The sequence below is a fragment of the Sylvia atricapilla genome, chromosome 11 (assembly GCF_009819655.1).
Source record: "Sylvia atricapilla isolate bSylAtr1 chromosome 11, bSylAtr1.pri, whole genome shotgun sequence".
In the NCBI taxonomy this organism is placed as follows: domain Eukaryota; kingdom Metazoa; phylum Chordata; class Aves; order Passeriformes; family Sylviidae; genus Sylvia; species Sylvia atricapilla.
In genome coordinates, this window is record NC_089150.1 from 3,812,664 (window position 1) to 3,827,457 (window position 14,794).

A 14,794-nucleotide genomic window follows, 5' to 3' on the forward strand; every position below is an offset into this window, starting at 1 on the left:
ACAGTGGAAGAACGTCTGCACTGCAAGGCGTGTGGCTGTACCAACTTCTTTCGCCTTCACTCATCGCCCCTTGCGCCATCCTTCCTCAGCTGCTCCTGGCCCCCAGCCCCTCTGGCCGCTGCAGAGGGAACAGCCCGATGTGAAAGGGGCTCAGCGAGGACAGTGACAGCTCCTGCCTGGCGTGTCACCATCCCAGCCCGCGCTGCCAGCGCTTCCACAGGCCCCGGCGGGGCAGGAATCTCAGGGCACGGCTGCTGCTTTTTGGGAAACGCCGCTTTTTGAAAACGCCACTTTTCGGGAACGCCACGTTTTGCCACCTCGGGAGTTTTGCAGAAGCACGCAGCTCGTGCTCGGTGGAGCCGGTGGATCGCTGAGGGACTGATGGGAACACTTCTGGAAGCAGCATTACGGCAGCGCTGTGCAAACACCTCGGCCTCGGGGCGGGCCGCTGCCCTGACCCCGAGCCCGAAGCCAGCTCACAGCGGCGGCATCCGTGAGGGCACCGGGAGCCCGTCCCCGAGGTCAGGGCACGCAGCAGGAGCTGCCTCCCTCTGCCCAGCCCCTGCGCCGCTCCCAGCGCAGCCACGGGGCGGGCGAGCCGGCTCCGGCCGCCCTTCCCCTCACGGAGCGGGCCTGCCGTCCCCCGTGCGCAGCCGTCCGGCCCGCGGCAGCCACGCTCCCCGGGGGACAGGCGGGAGACGAACCCTCCGAAGGGGCAGGGACGGGAAAGGGAAGGGGCCGCCCGCGGGCCGAGCGGAGCCCGAGCCCTCCCGGCGCGGAGGGGCGGCCGCGGGGGCTCCGTGAGGGCGGCCGTGGGAGCCGGCGGGGCGGCGCAGGGGGCGCTCCCGGGGCGCTCCCGGCTCCCCCCCGCTCCCTCCCCGGCAGGGCCGGCGGCGGGGCCGCCCCCATTGGCCGCGGCGCGGCAGCAGCTCCGCCCGCCGGAGCGGCGCGGCGCGGGGAGGGAGAGAGGGAGGAGGAGGAGGAGGAGGAGGGAGGGCGCCGGGCTGCGCTGCGCTGCTAGTCCGGAGCGGAGCCTGGCAGCGGCAGGAGCGGCGGCGCGGGGTGCGCAGCAGCCGGAGCCTGCTGGACGGAGGCAGCCCCGTCCCCCCGCCCTCCCTCCCCTCGCCTCTTTCTTTGTGCGCAGGGCAGGGGCGGCCCCGATCCATGGTCATGGGCGACAAGAAGAGCCCGACCAGGTGAGCGGGGGCGCGGGGGCGGGCGGGGAGAGGCGGTAAGATGGAGGGAGCGCGGCGCGGCCGCCTCTGCCCCGGCCCCGGCCGAGGGGATGGCGGCGGGTAGGCCCTGGCTGGCAGCCGCCGGCGTGCGCTCGGCCCCGGCGGGGGGAGGCGGCGAGGGGCGCCTAAGATGGAGGGAGCGAACGGGGAGGGGGCGGCGAGCCCGCGCCGCCCCGCCAGGTACGCGGGGGGCCGGGGCGGGGGGGGCCGCGGGCGGGGAGAGAGTGAGGGAGGCTCCTAAGATGGAGGGAGCGTGGAAGGGCAGCGGGAGGAGGAGGAGTGCCGGTGTCTCCCAGCCTGCCGCCGGTGCCAGGGCTGGTGCGGTGCGAGCGCAGCCATGGCGGCTCCGCTCGCTCGCACTCCCCGCTCCGCGCACTCGCCGCTCCCAGACAAAGGGAGGTTTAACAAGGTGGAGGAGGGAACGCGCCTCCCAGCCCGCAAACTCGCCCACCCACCCTCCCACCCTCCCGCCGCGGGCGGGGGGACGCGGGCGGCCCGGCCCGGCGGGTTCGGCCCGGCGGGGCCCCCGCACCTCTCCGGGCCCGGCCCCGCTCGGGGTTTGTCGGCTGCTCCCGGCCCCGCGGGAGAGCGGCGGTGCGAGCAGGCGCTGGGTTTCGGGGCTCTGTAACATGGTTTCTCATGTGTGTGTTTTCTTTCTCTCCTCCTCCTCCTCCTCCTCTCTCTCTCTCCTCCTCCCGCCGCCTCTCTCCTCCTCCCCAAACACACACGTACACACACACGCTTCCCCTCTCCCTCCCCCTCCTCAAGGCCGAAAAGGCAAGCCAAACCTGCAGCCGACGAAGGCTTTTGGGATTGTAGCGTGTGCACCTTCAGGAACAGCGCCGAAGCCTTCAAATGCAGCATCTGCGATGTCAGGAAAGGCACCTCCACAAGGTACGTCCGCACCTTTGAACGCGGCTCGGGCTCCGCGCTGGGCTGCGCCGACTTGTTGATTTTTTTCGCTGTTGCTTGGATATCGGCTGGTTGCATCCCTTCTCTCCCCCGATGCGGTCTCTTCTGTCCCCGTTCAAAAGCTTGTGGATTTTAAAAATTCCCTTTCAAGCGTTTAATTGGAGCTGGAAGACATGTTTCGTGGATGTGGCAGCAACCTGAATCTTTTTGTTGTTCTGTGCTTTTTTTTGTTGTTGTTGCTGGTGTGCAGAGAACCTTTTGGAGATGCACAGCCAGCCAGCAACGCTCTGACTGTGGTTTGGGGCAGATGGTTTTCTGTGGTTCGGGTGGAGGTTAGCCTATGTTCTCTGCAGGAGTAGAAATGATGTAGGATTAGGGAGCGAGAAAGGAAACGGCTGAAACTAAAGATGCCGTGAGAACAACTCCCTCCCTGAGATGTTGATCTCTCGGTGACTGTTGTCATCAGAAAGGAATCGGCTTTGTGCTCAGTGTGGGAATGGTGCGGGATTTTGAAAGCTTTAGCTGTCAGGTCTCTCTGATTGCTTTGCTCTGAGAAACTGTGGAGGTCTTTGTGAGGTGGTGAGTCTGACATGCAGCAGTTAATTTAATCCCAAAAAAGCCCCCGAAGTTGCTGTTTCTCAGTTGGGGGGTTCGGAAAGTTTGTTCTGGAGATATCAGTTGGCGCTAAAGCAGGCATGTGATGCTCTGCTTTTCCTTTCTTTTTGCGATTCGTTCTACCATGTTGATTTCTGATTTTGTTCATAATGTTCCTTCCAAATGTGAGTTCCCATTGCGGTGCTCTGCCAAAGAAACCGTCTGTGACGTTTCCATTGTGAAAGGCTGCGTTTTCCTTGAGTGCAGCTGTGTATTGAGGTGCTCTCATCAGCAGGCTGTTTGCATGACTTGGCTGTCTTGGCTTGATTGACAAAGGAGGTGAAAGCGTGTTGGATTGTTATTGTTCGCACTGTGCTTTAGACAATGTGAAGTGCCTACATTTTAATGGGGAGCATGTTTTCGGGCCATTGAAACTCTCTGAGTTACAGTAACAGAGCGCTGAAGTGCTTCACTCTGTGTTTTGTGATGCACGTCAGCTACAAGTATCTGTGCTTTTTACAAAATGTACAGAGGTGTTGAACTTAAACCAGTAGTAAATGGCGTGGTTAGAGCATTGAGTAAGGTCGAGCTTTGGGACGGCAGTGTTTGTGTGCACCTGGAGCTGATTCTTGACTCGTTCAGTCTTACGTATTCGCGCCGCTGAACCTTCCCAGCACGCTTTATTCCTGTGGGTTTCTGATTCCTTGGCTTCCCCGCTGGCTCAGGTGGAACGTGTTGCTTCTGCAGTCGCCTGGTCCTGAGCTGCTCCTCCTAACCCAGTCCCAGTGTCACACCAGTGCCCGGGTGTCAGCAGGAGCAGAGCCCTATGGAGATGCAGGGGTCCAGATGGGATCTGTCCTGTATCAGACACTCTTATTTTCGGTGGCCACCATGCTGCTGTTCATTTGGAGAGCAGCAGCCTGCTCTCACATGCCCTTACGTTTTTATTTTTTTTAAAGATAATTTTCAGACTGTTTGTTGCAGTAGTAGGGTGGTTTGCCTTTTAAAGGGCCATTAGGAGCGATAGCAGTCGATGATTTCAGGTTAAGAGCTGTAGCCTTACTTGCAGATGTGATCCTCGGGTCTAGAACATTGTAATTCTGTTTAGCTTTTAATGGACCCTTATGAATGGCTTCTAATTTTAATTCATTTAATTCATCAGCTTTCTATTCATTTTTGCTGCTTTTAAAATTGCTTTTGTTTGTAGAATTTGAGAAAGTATTTAAAATATTCAATGGCCCATCATGTCTTCTTGCATATTTGTATAATTTATGAATAAATATAACAGAAAGCAGGAGTGATTGAGTGTTGTGAGAGAGCACTGTGTGTTGGGAAGTTCTGAGAGGTCAGAGCTATTTGTGGCGTTACTTTGAATTTTGTAATATGTGATGTACGAGTCAGTGCTGGGAAATTACTCAGAATTTTTTTTTGATAAATGACTGATGTAAAGATACTTAATGAGTTATGATTGATAATTTATTACTTGAAAAATAAGGTGTCTGATGAGCTTGACTTTTAAGTTGCAATTTGACAAGTTGATGACACTTTTCCGCAGTTAAAACTGCCTGGCTTCATTGTGACTTACTTCAGTAACACTTAGGGAAATTTATCAAACTCACTTTAAAAAAAAATTCAACCGAGTAGTGAAAGACATGGTGAGGCAACTGTTTTTCATCAAATTATTGTGTGCAATCACAGCATGCCCAGGGATTTTTTTTAAGATCTGGTATGACCTACTTCCACCCTCCCTGTGCTGCGAAGGCAGTTATTTGTTGTGGAATTTACTTTGGCTGATAAATATTCTCTTATTTAAGAACTGGTGAGGCCCTTAGCTAATTCTCACCGTGTGTATATTTTTTCAGACTCAATATAATCTGTTGGCATGTGGGAGGGGTGGCTGGCAGCAGTTAGAAGTTTTATTTTCTCTGATCCAACTATCCCCTTTCCCCAGGATCTCATAAAAGGAGCTTCAAGCAACAGTGAGCTTTAGAGTTGACCTGCCAAGTCAAAATCGTTGTAGAGGCTAAACAGTTAAATTGCACTCGACTGCTTTTTCAAGGAGCTGTTTATAAATATTTCAGGTGCACTTTTAAATAAAAATTAGGTCAAATCCATCTCTGAAGAATTGTTGTGCAAAGATTATATTAAACCTGTAGCACTTGAGTGCTGAATTTGTTACAGTATGTCACTAACTTCCTTTCCTCACCTGGATTCTTGCTATTTTATGGTTAAACTTTTATTACTTTCTATTTCGGCAAGCATGATGAGGTTTTTTACTGTTTTCCTTCTGTGAGGATGATGGCAAAGACACCAGCTCTGTTCAGGACAGAGCCCAGCTGGGTGAGATGATGATTTAGCTGGCTGCAGAGTGAGCAGTGGGGAGCTGTTGGCTGGGGTTTACAGCGCCTTATTCCTTTCCTGGAGATTTTTATTGGTGTCACGGCACGAGGAACTGCTGCTGGTCACCACTTTCACTTGTGTCCTGTGGCTCTTCTGGTGGTTTGCTCTGGTGTAGCAACACCAGCTCCTGCTCTCAGGAGAAGACTGGGATTGAAACTTCTGCCAGGAAGTTTGCTCCACAGACGCATGTTCCTCTCCAATATCCATTACTTCTTCAAACACGGAAGGAAAGTTTACTTTGGATTTCCTAAGAACGTAAGGGCAGGATTTGGCCTCGTGTTTCCTGTGAGTTCCTATTTGGGGGTAGGTGATGGCTCTCTGTTTCTGTTTGTTTTTCTTAATGGCATTCTTGCTCCTCTTCTCCTTTGCTTCTCTGATAGTTTACATATATTGTGTTCCTGTACACCTCTTGTAACTTCCTCTCTCCTCCCAGGCAGGGCTGTGAAGTGTTTCTACATGGGATTGTTTTCAGACTTTATTGTGAAGGAGAATATTTGCTCCCTGCTCCTTACGATTTCAGGGAAACTGGTTTTGGAAACTCTCTTTTTGAACCAATAGGCAAGCGGTGGGATGTGGTGGAGCTTCTCTGATGTTAATTTTTCTCTAAATTTGGGATGAATGCTTTTCTTTTCCAAACTCCACATCCTCTTATCGTGAATGTGCCTTGAGTACAGAGAAATGCACTTAAAGTCAGTGAAAACTGTGAAAGCAACAAATGGATGTCTGATATGCAAATGAACAAAACAATGGTAGATTTTAGTACAAAAATGAGTTGCAATGTGTGTGTCCTCTGCAAGGTATAAATTGGGAAAGCATTTCTGTTTTATTTGTTGCTAATACCTGTATGCCTGAAGTCCAGGATTTGGAGTTTGCATCGAGTGATGTGAATGTACACGTCATTGTGGAGTGCCCAAGGAGTGCTTCACCTTTTTGCCATCCTTGTTTTTGAGAGGAGGCCAAGCTGAAACTGTTTATATTTATAAAATTAATTCTCTGGTATGGAACAGATGTCTCAGATACTGGCCTTTGTTTCTCTTTAGTTCTGCAGAAAACTCTCATGTTTGCAGGATCTGAACTACCACCTTGAAGGATGCAAACTACTGTCCATGTCACCATGGAAAAGTATTCTCTTCTGCCTCCAAGCTGGGCTGACCAGAATAGGCACCAGATAGTCCTGCTATTCCTGGAATGAGGAATCAGGCTTATGATCCTGACCTTCATACAAGTAATATGTGCCCTGCTTATTTGCCATGTGTTTGCAGGACTGCTCTGAAAACTCGCAGTGATGTGTGGCTGGGGTGTAGGTCGGAAGCCAAGTGGAATTATTTGGTTCTCTCAAGTTAGTTAGCTTTCACTTGCATTAAGGTGGGTTTTATTTAGCATCATAGCTGGCCTTTAAGTGGCTTAATTTCTATGATGTGCAACTTGTCTAGAAAAAAAAAAAAGCTGTTGTGGAAAGCAGCGTTGGTGCTTTTACTTTGGAATATTTGTTTTACTATTTGGCTGTTTAAATCTATTGTTAAATCATCCCTGTTTTTCCTGTTGATTGCTGAATTTAAATGGCTGTTGGATTAGGAGGAGTGAGGCATGTTCTGTAGCAGCCTGGAGTTGTGGCAGTGTTCCACTGGACCAGCCACATCCTGAGGATGTGTCCCCTCAGGGAGTGCTGTTGTGGCGGTGCAGGGTGCAGTGTAACTCTGCCTGGGCACAGCTGAGTGCTGGAATGCTCAACACCTATTTGCAAAACGTTTGCCCACGTGCCAGGAGTTCTTGAGATCTCTGTTGTCTCATCCCTTATTCACCAGCACTGCCTAAAAGTAAGCGGCTGTTACTTTGTGGATTTGGGGAGTGCTGCTGCGAGATCTGGCAAACCCACCAGGGCAGAGGAGCCAAGGGCAGGAGCAAACACCATCTGACAAGCAGACAATGCTGATGGTTCACAGCAAACCCTGAATTCTGGGGCTGTGGTTTGACAGCACACCAAGTTTGAATCTGTGACTTGTATTGCAGAACCACAGGAGTCTCAGCCACATGGCTTGGAGTATTGATCCATTATGAGCTGACTTCTGCTACAGATTCATGCTGCACTTATTTTTTAAAGTAGCATGGAGTTTAGTCTGTGAGGCTTCAGCTGAGCAGATGAAGCTGTTCAGCTTCAGATCAGCTATTATCTGTCAGCCTGGTGCAAGCATAACCCTGGCATAAGATCTGTGTCTTGTACTTTGGCTGTTTGAAAGAAGTGAGAGTTGTGTCCTGATTTGCTCTTTGCAGTGTTTGGCTCTGGCATTAATGATCTCATTACCATCACCCCAGGATTTCTCTTAGATCTCAGCACCTCTGGGAAATCATTCTCAGCAGGGAGAATCCTCAGTGTTGACGTGCAGCACCAAGGCAATACCCCTTTGCTATGGCTGTCAAATTTGGGTACCTGAGGAGCTGTGGGTGGCAAATTCACTGGGGAGTATGATGGTTCCTGTGACTCACTTTGCTTCTACCACTCTTTTTTTTTTTTCCTGAATGTCCTACTAAGGAATAATAGCTATACCTGTTGTTTTCCTTTTTTTGTTAGGATAAAAAGATCTTTGGGTTAAATAATAAAATCTTCAGCATGAATAAGGGGCATTGATAATATTGATATAGAGTACCCGTTTGGGTGAAGTGTGGGTGGTAGGGTTCAATGTCCATCTCTGATTTCTCCTGGAGACTCTCTGAAGATCTAATGGATAAACTGCAACACGGAGCGTGTATAAAACATCACTGCTAATATGCAGTGTGGATATTATTCATTTTTCCCTTCCTCCATAGGCTGCTTTTCTGGGAGACAGGAATCTAAATCAAAGTATGTATGTGCATGTAGGAGGAGAGGGCATGCAGCTCTTCCATTGCTGTGAGCAGACGTTGCATCCACGGGGATGCTGACCCCTGGCTCCCAACAGGTCCTCGTGGGGAACTGGTAGGCAGAGGAATGCAGAGCAACTTTCTCTGCATGCCTTTCTTAATTGCCCTGATTGTTTCATGTTCCCATCAGCTGCTGCTGCAGAGGGGCTGCTGCCTTTGCATGGCTGGTGGGTGTGTTTGCATCCTGATGTGGGGTTTGTCTGGTATGAGGAATTGGTTCAGCTGGAAATAAGACAGTGTGCAGTGTTGCCCAGAGTGATAGTTGAGAGGAGAGAAGTGGTGGATGCATGGTGTGGTTCCTTGTGGCCATCCTCTGCTCCTGTGGCATCCTGGCTGAGTGTCCTGTGCTCGGTGTTGGTGTTCCCCAGCAGCATGCAGCACCCTGGGATGGGACTCTGTTTTGGCTGAATTTTTAGGTCCCTGAAGACAATGCATGAGAACCAAGACCCTCGTGACGGGGGAAAGGAGTCAAGAAATGTGTTGTGGGCTGGATGGATTGTTTTGGCTGGCTACACCTGGCTTTTGTGCTGTAATTTGGACACCCCTGCCATAACTCCAGGCGAATTCACTGCTGATGTTGAATTGGGTGTCACTCGTACGCCAGCTGCTTTGCATTATTGGTAGGCTTACTGTTCCTTGCTGTGGCACTGCTCCTTCTCTTCCTGCTCCACTGGGCTTGAACAAACAGGTCCTTCCAGGGTCCCTCAGTGAGGAACACAGAAATTCACAGCACTTCTGGGGAGTCCTGCTGATCTGCGGGAATATTGCAGCAGAGTGAGACACTCGGCTCCTGCGTCAGGAAAAGCATGTGCTCTGCTTGTCCTTCATTTCATGTGCATCTCTCCTTGTCTGGGGAATTCTTCTTAGGAGGAAACCCACTGACCTATTTTGTGGGATTTCAGGTGGTTCTGTAGGTTAGTGGGTTCCAGTCCTGCAATGTAGGTCACTCGCAAGGTGCGCTGGAGTTTCGTAATGTGTAGCTCTGACCTGAAATAAGATTCATGCAGACTCTTTCTGTGGCTGTGTCTTGCAGCTGTACTTCGTCTCTTTGCACTAGGATATTTCTTCACAAGGTAGAGGGAGAAATTTGGCCATTTCCAGAGGGAAAGAGTCTTACAGGAGGGTTTATGAGTATTTATTTAAAGTTGTTTCAGACAGATAAGGGCAAATTTCCCTCATTGCTGCTTTGTGTTAAGGGCACAGCAAAAAAAGGAGACCAGGAACACTGAGTAGCCCATCCATGCTACTCTAAGCAGATGTCCAGGATTACAGGATACAACAGAAATAATGTGGAAATGCCTCCATTACGTTTATATAAGTTCCTTTTACAGCTGACATATGCTAAATACATTGATTGTCTCTTTGTGCAGACAGATTTCCTTTACATCAAGCAGAGCTCCTTTCGCACTTTTTTGGTACATCTGGAGGTACAACCAGATTCTTAACATTGCTCTTCCCATAAACCAGCTATTAATTAGGAGTGTGTTCTTTGTAGCAGAGTGCTAATTGGTACAGCAACAAAATCACTGCCTGTTAAACATGGCAAAGACTGAAATTCTGACTGGCTCAGGTATAAGTGAGAGAGAAAAGCATCACTTCTCTTTGCTGGCTCACTTTGGGTTTTTTTTGACTGTTCAGTAACTCGTTGTATTCCAAATCATGTGAATCTCAAGTTCTCCCTACAAAACCCAAACTTAATTGCTTTAAACTGGGTGTTGCTTTGATAATATTTTATTCCTGAAGTTCTCTCTGTGTTTCTGAAAGTTCAAAGTACACCCACAGCCAATTTTCTGTTAAGTAATACTAGAAATTCATGAGGAAAAGGGCTTGTAGAGATCTAAAATATGGGTCATGAAACCAGGAGACCTGATGTGAACTGTATGTGGTCTTTCTTGAGACACTGGCCTGGGATTGTGGAGCACATCTTTACGCTACAAGGATCAAGGTACTAAAAATTTGGAGAGGGAATTTTTACGAGGGCGTGAAGGGACAGGACAAGGGGAATGGCTTCAAACTGGACAAGAGGGAAGGATTAAATTAGGTATTAGGAAGAAATTCTTCACAGTGAGGGTGGTAAGGCCCTGGCACAGGTTGCCCAGAGAAGCTGTGGCTGCCCCATCCTTGGAACTGTTCCAAACCAGGTTGGACAAGGCTTGGAGCAGCCTGGAACAGTGGAAGGTGTCCCTGCCCTTCCACATGGCAGAGTGGTTGTAATAAGTGGTTTTCACAATCTCTTCAAACCCAGGCCATTTTATGATTCTCTGTTCAGAAGTTCCAAAAACTTTAGGTTCAGGATCTTACCAGATTGGTTGTCTTTAAATAAAATGGAAGCAAAACAAATCAGTTTTGGATTTTGTTTAGGGCTAAACAAGGAATAAATGTTTAGACACGTTTTCTCGAGCAGATTGTTCATGGGGATTTCAGAGTTATAATGAATTGTTTGTAACATGCAGAGGTGCTAAGTGAGACAAAATATCTTGCCTGAGATAAAGCTGCCTTCTTCAGATTTATATTTTTGAGTAGACAGAAGTGAGGCTGATCCTAATCTAAAATATTTTATCTGAACTAAATTATTTTTGTGCGCCTGGAACTGTGCCTGGATAATTCATGTGCAGCTTCAGGTGGTCGATTCAGGGAGGTGGACAGAGGATGCAGAACTGCTGAGATTTGGTGGCTTCAGTGATGTAAAGTTGATTAGAAAACTGCCTGATGAGTGGTGAGTGTGGGTTACTTCCTGCACCCCAGTCCCACATGTGCAGAGTTTTATAAATTATAGGGGTATTTATTAATGGAATAGGATTTTTTTCTTTTTTTTTTTTTTTTTTTTTCCCATCTATGTAGTAAATAAGTATATGGAAGGATTTATATTTTCTTTCACTTGTGTTTGCAGATGACAGTGGGGCTTGTATGATGTTAATGTGATTTCAGCCTGTGTAAGAGCTGCTGGAATTCACCCTTTGGCAAGTCAGCTAGCTAAATATCCTCGGGATGCCATTTTTAATCTGTATGATTATATTCACTGTCTGTGTTATAATTTGATCAAGAAATTTATGTCTATGGTACGTGTTTCGTTCCTTTGTTTAATTAAAAAGAAAAAAAGATCTAGTTTAGCAGAAGGACGTAAATCTTACTTGTGCTGGGTGGACAAAGCATGCTGATCTGTTCAGGTCGCTGGAAATGTGTGTCTCTGCTGGAATATTTGGCTCTCATTATATATCTTGGAGCTCTTATTCTGAAAGTGCTTTCACTGTTTTTTTCGGAAGTGGCACAGAGCACTTTCTCTTCCTGAGATGAGATTTCAATAAGAGAGGCAATACATTGATGGATGATGGCCCTGTGATGGAGTCAATCAGCCAGTGCAGTCATTTGTCTCCTGGGGATACAGGGTAGAGCACATCATTAGCAGCAGAAGGGGAGGCTTTCCTCTCTAATGCTAATAGGGCCAGGGAGCTGGTTGGTGTCTGTTTGCTGCCATTGCTCCGTTCTTACAGGTGCCTTGCAGAGAAAGAAAACCGTTTTTATTTGTTACCTATGGATGTGGATAAATTTAACAGAAATATTTAATAAGCTTTAGGAAACGTTTGTGATTCAGCGTAGTACTAGCAGTTTGTAAACCTGCATCACATAAAAATGCTGCCCATAAAAATGGTGAATTATTCTGGGGGAATTGTGTGTGTCTTACTGGTTTTACACACAAGTAGCTTGACTGGTGGAGATAAGACAAGGCAGCTGGCTGATTTGGAGGGTGGTGGGTGTTAATTGGAGGAGAGCTGTGGAAAGGGAAGCCCAGAAGTTACTGCAGCAGAGTCTGGTGGCGCTGGGTTTCTGTCAGAGCAAAAGGCAAAGCACGAGGCACTGAGGGAGGGTGGCTTGTCCCAGGGACAGTGCTGGTGTGTGGCAGCAGCACTGAGCTGCATTCAGGGTAGCTTGGTGTGCTGGGCATCGTGCAGCTTTGCCCAGGGAGGGTGAGTTGACCTGCAAACTGCTGTTCCTCCATGGCTGCTTTCCTCCTTTCTGGGGTCTTGGGAGCCACAGCAGTGATCCCATCAGGAGCAAGCATGGACTTCCCTCGAGGTGGGCAGGAGTGCTGCAGGATACAAGGCTACGAAACCTTGTGTAGCAGAATCTGTGTCCAGAGATGGTCAGTTCCAGCAGGGCACACATGGAAGCTGTAAGTGTTGGGAGAAAAGGGTTGTTCAGAGTGGCTGGTGGGTGTTTCTGTACCCTCCAGCGCTGTGAGCTGAGGGCTGGCAGCTCAGACATGACTTCCTGGGGACAAGGAAAGCTTTAACTTGCTGTGAATCTGGACATTCAGGTAACTTACCTATCCGTAAAGTAAATGCACTATGAAGTCCACATACAGCTTGTAGGAGATAAAGTTCATTTTTGGGAAGCACTTTGGGTTCTGAAATGTCTTCTCAAGAACTGCACGTGAAGTCAGACTTAACAGACACTGTTTATCTTCCTTTCTCTGAACTGTATAGATAATGGTTAAAAAAAAAAAAAAGAGCAAGGGCAGCCAGAAAGCAAGTGATGTTGAGCTGCTGGAATGGTGTGGTGGGTACTTGTACACTTCTTTTTTCTCGTGTACAGCGATGCCTTTGCTCCTGAAGTATGGGAGGAATGGCTCAGCCGTGTGGTGCTAAAGGCGTGGGGTTGTCAGAGTTGTGCAATTTCACATAGGGGTTAGCAGAGTGAGGAACATGCTTTGTCATGGGTGTGGGAATACAGGGCTCTGGCAGCAATTAGGAGTCATTAATTAGGAGTACTTATTGCCGGATGTGAGTCAAGTTAGTTGTAAGTTGCTTAACTTCTGAGGTCAAAAAGATCTGATGCATCTGAGATATGCTTTGTTAGCATCCATGGGACTGTGGGGCTGTCCACAGGGACAGGCTGGAATAGCAGAGCTCAAACTGAAATTTTGGGCTTCATTAGATGACTTATTGACAGTGACAGTTTGGCAGCACCTCTGCCAGCTGGGACCACGCATTTGCATTCAGAACTGTAGACCTGTGAAGGGTTCCTTGAGGCTCCTGGGTTGCATCAGCTGGGAATATACAAGTGCATGCCAGGAATTTACACTGCTGGGCTGAGTGAGACACACTGAATCAGCATTGAAAAAAGCAACAGTGAAATTTTCTGGTAAGGGAAAACTGTCCTGCCCCTATGAAGGGGATGACTTTTTTTCCAATTGCAAATTAACAAATTGATAGAAAAATCAATGACAAACAACATGGGTAGAATATCGTGCCTCTGTGCTGCATACCTGCTCAATGAATGCACGGGAGATCGCACTTTCATGTTCAGCCTGTGCACTTACAAAGATGTAAAACATGAGGACAGTCTCACTTTTTATGCCTGAAAGAGACATTTGTGCTGCCAACGGCCCAGCATGTCAAGCAAGTAATGGAAAAAGATCCGTAATAATGTACCTGTTATAGTTCTCAGGGTTTTCCCTAATGTGCAGGGACAGTGAAGGATAGCACTGAGCAGTAGTTTGGTTTTATTTCCATCTCTCCAGTTTTTCCTCTCTCGCCATTTTTTTGAGTTTTAAGCCAGACTAACTTTCCCACTGGCACTTGGAATTCAAAACTCTGAAGTTGTACAGCTGTGTACTGCACTTACTTGTTTATAAAAGCTGTCACAAGCATGAGTGGTTTGTTGGTTTTTTTTTCCCACAAAGGTGTAGTGTGAGGAGCAGGTTTACTTAGTCACGGTGTGGGAATACAGACACCGTGCTTAGAAATGAGTTTAATAACAGTTGGTCGCTTTATTTCCGTGTGTGCTGGCATCTGCAAGCCTGTCTTGGTTCAACAGGTAGCTGATGCTTGGGGAGAATGTGACCTTTTGCTCCTTGCATTGATTTTTTGAGTCATGTCCAGAGGCTGCAGAAATCAGTGCAGCACTTTGCTGTCAGCTGCAAGGGCTGGATCAGACCTCCGGGATCGATGCTCTGAGAAGAAAGGGAATAAGTTGACATGAAACTTACCGTGGTTGTCTTTTATGATCTTGCCTTTTTTTTCCCAAGATTGTTTGTTGAAGTAGATGTTTTTAACAGATAAAAAAGATTTGAGAAATGTGTTGAATAAAGCCCTAAACAAAGACTTCAGGGAATAGCGTGGTCTGTGTCCGTGTAAGCAGAGGACTCCTCAGACTGCTCTTTGCTCTTGGTCTTCCTGGAGCCTCTAAAGTCTGAACAGGGCCTGAGACTGCTACAATTCTGGATCTGGTTCTTTTCTATTTGTTTTTAGGTTTGCTCTTTTTTAAAGAGAGCACCTAGGTGACCAAACATTTTCGTGTTTTCAAGCAGAATGAAACAAAATACCCAGAAAAACCCAAGAGATTCACCATATTTTGCAGAGCTGCAGTTTTCAATGAGCCTCATCTACGTGCTCACTTGTATCAAAAAGATTACATTCCTTCTCCCTGGAGTTGTATCCATGTCTTTGCTTGTACAGCCAGCAGATTATTAGTAGGTAAGACAGGTCGATTATCGTGACTTGCTGCTTTCCCTGCTTGTGCCAGTTCAGGGTATTATTGTTAACAGCTTTTAAAGTAAAGTTCCTCTTGGAAGAATTGCTGGCTCCAGGCAGAAAAAGTTTTCCAACCAGTTCTGAACTACTGGGACTGTTGAATTTTTTGAATTGCTGTTCATCACTCCACAAAATTGCTGCGAGTACACCTTGAATCATACATAGCCTGAAGAACATCCTGGGGGTAGGGAGACACAAATAATTGTTTAATTGCTCTGCTGT

At 48.0% G+C, this 14,794-nt stretch overlaps 1 protein-coding gene across 1 annotated transcript in view; it reads left to right on the forward strand.

The window, feature by feature from the left end:
• Window positions 1-976: 976 nt before the first annotated feature.
• RYBP (RING1 and YY1 binding protein) overlaps window positions 977-14,794 on the forward strand; it is a 42,081-nt gene continuing 28,263 nt past the window's right edge. Inside the window, exons 1-2 of the mRNA XM_066327176.1 lie at window positions 977-1,196; window positions 2,004-2,129. Coding sequence (XP_066183273.1) covers window positions 1,165-1,196; window positions 2,004-2,129 — 158 coding nt within the window. The 5' untranslated portion in view covers window positions 977-1,164. The remainder of the gene's footprint in view (window positions 1,197-2,003; window positions 2,130-14,794) is intronic.